The sequence below is a fragment of the Cherax quadricarinatus genome, chromosome 46 (assembly GCF_038502225.1).
Source record: "Cherax quadricarinatus isolate ZL_2023a chromosome 46, ASM3850222v1, whole genome shotgun sequence".
NCBI lineage: Eukaryota > Metazoa > Arthropoda > Malacostraca > Decapoda > Parastacidae > Cherax > Cherax quadricarinatus.
Window position 1 is genome coordinate 6243231 of NC_091337.1, and position 7448 is coordinate 6250678.

The 7448-nt window shown below is 38.8% G+C and overlaps 1 protein-coding gene across 16 annotated transcripts in view; it reads right to left on the reverse strand.

Moving 5' to 3' along the window:
• LOC128696741 (uncharacterized) overlaps positions 1-3748 on the reverse strand; it is a 256551-nt gene extending 252803 nt beyond the window's left edge. For 10 of the 16 annotated variants that reach the window (XM_070094456.1, XM_070094447.1, XM_070094445.1 and 7 more), the window contains exon 1: positions 2965-3748. In XM_070094456.1, the coding sequence (XP_069950557.1) occupies positions 2965-3537 (573 nt within the window). In that variant the 5' untranslated portion in view covers positions 3538-3748. The remainder of the gene's footprint in view (positions 1-2964) is intronic. The other 6 variants (XM_070094453.1, XM_070094452.1, XM_070094451.1 and 3 more) reach the window with 2 other exon arrangements.
• Positions 3749-7448: the final 3700 nt, after the last annotated feature.

A 7448-nucleotide genomic window follows, 5' to 3' on the forward strand; every position in this document is an offset into this window, starting at 1 on the left:
ATCAGTTTCCCAAGACTATTCAACCTGCTATCAACGGATATGAGAAATACTGCCGGAACAAGTAAAGGGCTTCAAGAAGAAACTATAATTACCTCTTGAGTGCCAAATCAACCAGGCTGATATTTATATGAGCCGCAACAGCAACAGCCTGGTTGAACAGGCATGAACCAAAAAAAGAAAGGGTTCCATGCCGGCTATGAGAGTAGAAAAATTTGGAAACCTGTCACAGGTTCATCAGACATACGGGTAAATGCTAATAAGAGCATTCCCTGCAGAACAACGGGTGGGCTGCTAACATTTCACCCAAACAAACCAGGTGGGGACATTACCCTATACTTAGCATCTGACAACACTAAACCCATCCCGAACATACCCCACTCCTCCCAGCACAGGCCTGTCCCGTCCCGTCCCGTCCCGTCCCGCCCCGCCCCTTTCTTTTCCTTTCAAGTGCGGGGTGTTGTCTCGATGCTGAAGAGCTCTGTATGTATGTATGTATGTATGTATGTATGTATGTATGTATGTATGTATGTGTGTGTATGTATGTGTGTATGTATGTGTGTATGTATGTATGTATGTATGTGTGTGTGTATGTATGTATGTATGTATGCATGCATGCATGCATGCATGCAAGACTTAAGCACTAACTTTTTATATAGCATTTGTCTTCTGAACCTATGTCAATAACGTAAATGACGATTAATCAACGTTAACCTAATTTTTGCAGACTAACCGAAATCAACCCTGACATGGCATGGTGTAGCGAACTGCGAAGCCCAGACTTTACAACTTATAATGAACTCGGGACCTAGTGAAGATTTCCAGGCAACGGCTAACTTATGTTTATAACCTAAGAACATTCATGTACGTACTGCTTTTATGATATTAAGCAACGCTGAAGAAAACGTCTAAAAACAGATTCTAAATTATACATAAGAAGAATGAAGCGGGACAAAGATGGTTAGTAATTTCCTATGAAAGTATTTTGTGCCAAACCTTGTACGTTTTCCTTTCTCAATACTTACGCTTTCGTCTACCTACCATACCACCACCACCAGTTATTCACATTCCTAAGTGATTAATATGTTTTTGAGTGCATTGAAAATAACAGCGCATAACAAGTATGAGAAGTCAGGCTGAGAAAACATAAGCCCTCAACATGAAGAATTTAATCTCAGGTGTGCCGTTCTCTGTGCATAAACAAGACTAAGTTGACTTTAATTGTTAACTCTTGGGTACTAAAATATACATGAAATTCTGAAGTAAAATGTCTAAAATCGGTAGGGACTTAATGCTTAACACAACCGTCAACTGCCAGATAAACAAAACCACCTGCTTGTACTGAACGATGAGTAAAGATGTTTCTAAACGGATATCTTATTTTTTTTTAGCTCTCTTTATAGGCAATGAGTTATCCTACACAATTCCTCTCACAAAATGACCCGACCCTATTTATGGTATACCATTCTCGCGAAGATACAAATAGGTGAATAGGGGCAGCGGGTGTAAGATGACTTGCTCAATGAGTTATCCTCGCCTTATAAAAGCAAAAGAAAATGTGGGCTGTTAGTCCACGGATTGTGCTTAAAAGTCAAGTCACCCAAGCACAATGCGCATAATCCCCTCCATCCCCCACCCCCTCCCCAACCTCACAGGTAAAAAGTGACCTACCTTCTGAGAGGTGCGGGGAGGGTTGTTGTTGTGTAGCGATTTAAATGTATCAGTTTCACTGTTCTGGTTAGCGTTGTACAAGCCATTTGGGTTTAGTGCTTTTTTGTAGAAATAAAATTAATTTACTACCTCAAGTGAGCCCCCATCACTACTCATTTGTGTCAGCATGTAGGTGTGATAAATGACAGGTAATGTGCTTAATTTTTAACAAATCCAAATTTAATTCCTCCTAAACAATGAGGTAAGAAACTGCATAAATTTATATACTACAAACGTCACACAAATCAAATCTTGCAAGCACCTGCGGTGCTTGCAGGATTTAATTTTTTGACAACACACGAATGTGCTATTGTCAATTCATCATTACCATCTTCTGTTACAGCGAATTAATCACTGTCGTATTAAAAAATTAATCATAAGGCAATCAAAACAATTCAAACCTCATACATAATTAGTTCTAAGTCACCTAAGCCTTAAGTAAGCAAATTTAGATAAAAGGAAATAACTCCATTCATGCCGAAAAATGTATGTTGGGTTCTTAGGCAAGTACCTTGCTGGAAGTAGTTGCAATATTTACAGATCGCTTTAGCCATATAGGTCACTCAGGGTTCCTTGCAGTAAACTATTTGCAACACAATAAAAACAAAGGATAAAATTTAAGCAATAAAAGCTACAAACAAGAATAAAATGGTCAACATGGATACAACCATACCAAGTTAAAATAACCAGCACCCGTAAAAGAAAACGTTAAATTATTAATGTCAAGCAATATAAAAAAAAAAAATCTCCAGGCAGGAAATCTGTAGGAACCTATTATATTATATTCATGGGAGAGCACTAAACCCACAAGGGTCATTAAGAGAATGGGACAATCAGGTTTGATAAATGATCCACTGAAAGGGTGAACAGCTCTAATTCCCTGAATCAAAAGCCCTCATCAGCATTCAGGCACGCCCCCTTTCCCCTTGAAGGGTGTAGGGGAGTGAATTATAATCAAAAGGAAGCGCTAAACCTGTAGGGGGGTGGTTTCTCTTCCTTAAACATAAATTTCCACCACCATATTAAGATAGTTTAGTGTCAAAGAGAAGGGGCGTTTGTGGAAGAACTACAGGTCCTAGGCCCTGCCTTTATACCATAAGTATATTGGGATTATGTTAAGTGCTAAATCTGTGAAGGACAGAGTTGCATCATGTATTGCGAGACCAGCCGTGTTACTATTACAAAGCGCTAAACCCACAGGGGTCATTAAGCACTTCTTCAGGTGTTCTGTTGAATAATCAGATTAATGGCACAAACCTCTAACGCAGTCTTGACGGTATTTTCGTTGATGGTGTGAAGCCAGGTTTTCTTGATTGCTGGGGCACCGTCGACACTGTTGTAGAGCCAGGTAAAGACATTGTTGGTCCACCTGACAGCGTCTGGGTCCGCCCCTGTAGCCACAGGGGGAGAGACGGGCTCCTCAGCCCGATCAGGGACAATAGTGGGCTTCTTGGCAGGTGGTACTGGTGGGGCCGCCGGCCCTGACTTTCCTGAAGCTGCCCTAGTCTCCTTCACCTGTTTCTTTTCCTGGAGCTCTCCTTGAGGCTGTGTATCCTGTGGCCTCCCAAAGTCACTACTCTCGAAGTGATTTATGAACTTATAGTAAAAGAAAGTACCAATTATTAATATGAGAGCCACAAATATCATCCATCCCACTAGGAGGGTGTTGAGGGTATCCATGATGTATGAGGCGCCCAGGCCCCCAAGTGTCGCCCACGATCGCACTTGCTCTACTAAACCCTCGAGAGCGAGCGCTATGTTGCCAGTGGCTCCCTCTACCCAGGCCCAAAATACCCTCAGTGTTCCTTCTTCATGCCCACTACTGCCCATGGCTAAAAATATCCCCTGGGCCGGGCGACTCTGAAATAGACAGGTAGTGTTCGTCAGCCCGTGCAGGCGGCAGGCCTGTCCCAGATCATGTTTCTGCAGTGCCCTTGTGCTACCTGCCGCTACACACCCGTCAAGTTCAACTGGTGCTGTGTGAGAGCGCCTCCCACAGCACTTGCCTCAGCAACCCACCTGACGCGACTGATGGTTACCATGGTGATACCGATTGAATCTGCCATTCACCTCGACTCATGTCATCGTACTGTAATACACTACAAATAAATAAATCTCAGCACTTTTCCGTATTATACAAGCTGATGAGAGATTTGTATAAATGTACCATGGATGTTTAGATATGTATGCATAAAACGCCTCTTCCAGTCGTACCAAGCCAAATATAGCGTAATTGTAGGCTATAGTTATACCTTATAAAGACTGAAACTACAAACGTTTGTTTACATTCGTTGGATGACGTTATACTGGGTGGCCTTTCTTCAAGGAAAGTTCATGACTCTTGATCTTGGGAATTGGAACTACCCTCCGCTTCCCTAGATCAGACCTGGCTGCCTCACATTCCTAGATCCTAATGAATACAGTGCTTTCCCTTAAATATAATGTCCTGGGTGGCGGACGTACGATGACGTTAGGTTGTATCGTTCCTCTCTTGGGTCTAATGTATGCACAGTGTAATATGGAACTATGAACTTACTTTTATTTTTATATTTTACTTGTAGCACGCTTCATATATAAGAAAGAAGAGCCAGTAGTGTCGACTGGTGTGGGGTCGCATCCTGGAGGAGAAAAATAATAATATAATAGTAATACTTATTTCTACAAGTATATGTACACTTGCACAGGCCTACCTGACATCAGTGGCATACTGCATAAAACGTCCATTGTTATGCAGAGCATTTCAGGCAAATTAGGTTAATTTTGTCCCCAGGGTGCGACCCATACCGTTAGCTAACACTCAGGTACCTATTTACTGTCCCCTTAAGGGAGGTTCCTTAACGCTGGTGAGGGGCTTTCGATCTAGGGAATTGGACCTCTGCTCCAGTTCCCTGAACTGAGCCTAAATACCTTCCATTCCCTCCCCCACAGGCACTGTATAATTTATACGGGTTTAGCGCTCCCCTATATTAATAATAATAGTAATAATAATAATAACCAATTTACTGCTAGGTGAACAGGGACAGCAGGTGTCTTAAAGAAACACATTCTAATGTTTCCACCCGTACCAGGAATCGAACCCTCAATGTGTAAGCTGATGCGTTACCAACCAAGATATGGGACCCCAATGGAAATAAATCAGGCAGTGTGATGACATGGCAGTATTTTGATATTCTGGGTTACTGTCTATCCAGGTTAACAATTTGAACTGTTGTATGACCCTGTGGGTTTAGTGCTTATTTTTTTATTGTAATAGTATTAATCCGAACAAAATCCATGTTTATTTGGTCAGTCCTTCTATAAAGTATGCCAATAATGTCAACAAATGTGTAATTTACTTTTAAGAAATAAATTTTATAATTATTTTATATTCGTTTCTATCTACTCTGACAATGTACTATATGTTGGAATATCTATCAGTTAATGACCCCTCGAGGAAGTGCTTTGATACTGATGGGCTCTTGATCCAAGGAACTGGACATCCTCCCCTTCCTTGGATCAAACCTGAATACCTCCAATTCCCCAGGCACTACATGACCTTTGTGGATTTAGCACTTCACCCTGATTAAAATAAATTAAAAATGCATATCTAAACAAGACAAGACTGGTAGTAGTGGATTTAGAAAGAATATAGGGAAGTACCGATTTGGCAGTAAAGTTTTGGGTTATCCCATATTCTCTACACATATGCTGCTATGTATGATAATTCTATGTAACTGTATTTGTGTATACCTGAATAAACTTACGTAACTTGTAGATGAGTGGAATAAACTATCAGGTAGTCACTTCAGGTGGCTTTAAATATAGGCTATATGGATACATGAGTGGGTGTGATTTAGACCTACCTAGCCTGGGCCAATAGTCCTACTGTAGTGTTCCTTCATTCTTGTGTTCTTAGTGGTAGTGATCGACTTACAACCAAAGGGCCTGGGTTCCAGCCTGATAGGTTAAGATACATGGAGGTTGGGCTCTCGATCGAAGGAATTGAACCTGTCCTTGCCTTCATTTTACTGAACCTGATTACCTCCCATTCCTGATGCAATGTATGACCCTACAGGTTTAGCACTCCCCATGAATGTAACAATACAATAACTGTTTAATGCTTCCCCCTCAATAAAAATAATAATTAAATTTCCATTTCTCATGCACTGTATGACTTTATGGATTTAGTGTTTCCTATAACAACCTAAACATTTGATTACCTATAAATACTCACTAACCTAACCTAACCTAAACACTTGATTACCCATAAATACTCACTAACCTAACCTAAGCATTTGATTACCTATAAATACTCACTAACCTAACCTAACCTAATCAGTTAAAGTACATATTGATATTCAATAACTTGGCTTAAGCAATCAGATTGCCCTTTGATGTTCGCTAGCCTGCCTCAACGAATCAATTAGATTATCCACTGATTTTCACAAGCCAAACCTAACAAGATTACTCATCAATATTCATTGCCCCAATGTAATCAAGTCAATCAAATCAATAACTGATATTTAATAACCTAAGCTAATCATGAGTAAATACAGCAGTTTTCAATTATATCGATTCTTCATTTATTCAGACTTCCTACAATAAATACATTCACCAGTCACTTTAAGCAAGGTTCAAAAATATTTTAAGGTAAGTAATGTGTATACTGTATATACATTTTTTTGGCCTAGCTCTATTGCTCACTTAATATGTTAGTATAAACATATCAGGCTACTACATATATGCATTTGAAAGTAAAAAAGGCTGTTTCACTTTACAGCAATTTTTGCTTTACAGCAGTAGCCCAGAACCTATCAGCTATATAAGTGGGACCCTTCTGTATATGGTTTTAAGTATTTTTAACTGTAATATGCATAATATGCAATTTTTAAATACAGCATTTGAACAGATCAAGTAATAAAAATAATTTTAAAGTTTCCTCTATCAAGTGTTATTTTCTCCTTTATAGATGATTAGCATTTTTTATGTTAAATGCATAAAAATATATAGAGTAGATCAAATGGAATACATACCTGCAGTAGCTGTTTCAAAAGAAGACATAATGAGAGAAACAATGGCAGGTAGACCAAGCAGGATGTTACCTTGCCCTAGTTATTTAAGGAATAGTTACATATATAACTCACAAAATTGTAAGGACACAATTTTAAGGTGTTTTAAGGTGATGACCTAGGTTAAGTCATCATAAATTATTTGTTTTGTATATAATGTGTAATGACTAAATGCAATATGATTAATTTCAAAGTGCAGATTTTTTTATGTGGCTTACCTAGATGTATAACAAGATCTTCTTTATTGGTGCAAAATATTTCAGCATAAGTGGCAGACATTTTCTATTGAGACATATTTGAGTATGCAGGTAAAAACTTATAGAATTACCAAATGATAATGTGAATGTGAATGTATCACAAACATTAGTTCAAGCAGGTTGCAACATAATCATGCAGTATAACAATACTGTAATAAGCTAGTAATAAAGTAGCTTATATATATCCTTTCATTAGTAGCTAAATTCAGCAGCCTCATTAAAAGAATTTCACACAAAATTTTATATTACGTTCATGGATAGATTACTTCATGTTTAAACAGGTGTTGTAATTAAAAGGCAGAATTGTCAGAGAAAAGTAATTTTAATGGACTAACTTCCTTCTAAAGTCTTCCAATCACAGTTCTTGAACAAAAAGCCCAGCATTTTCTTTGATTTAAATATTGTGGATATTTTCTCATTCATCAAGATTTCAGTG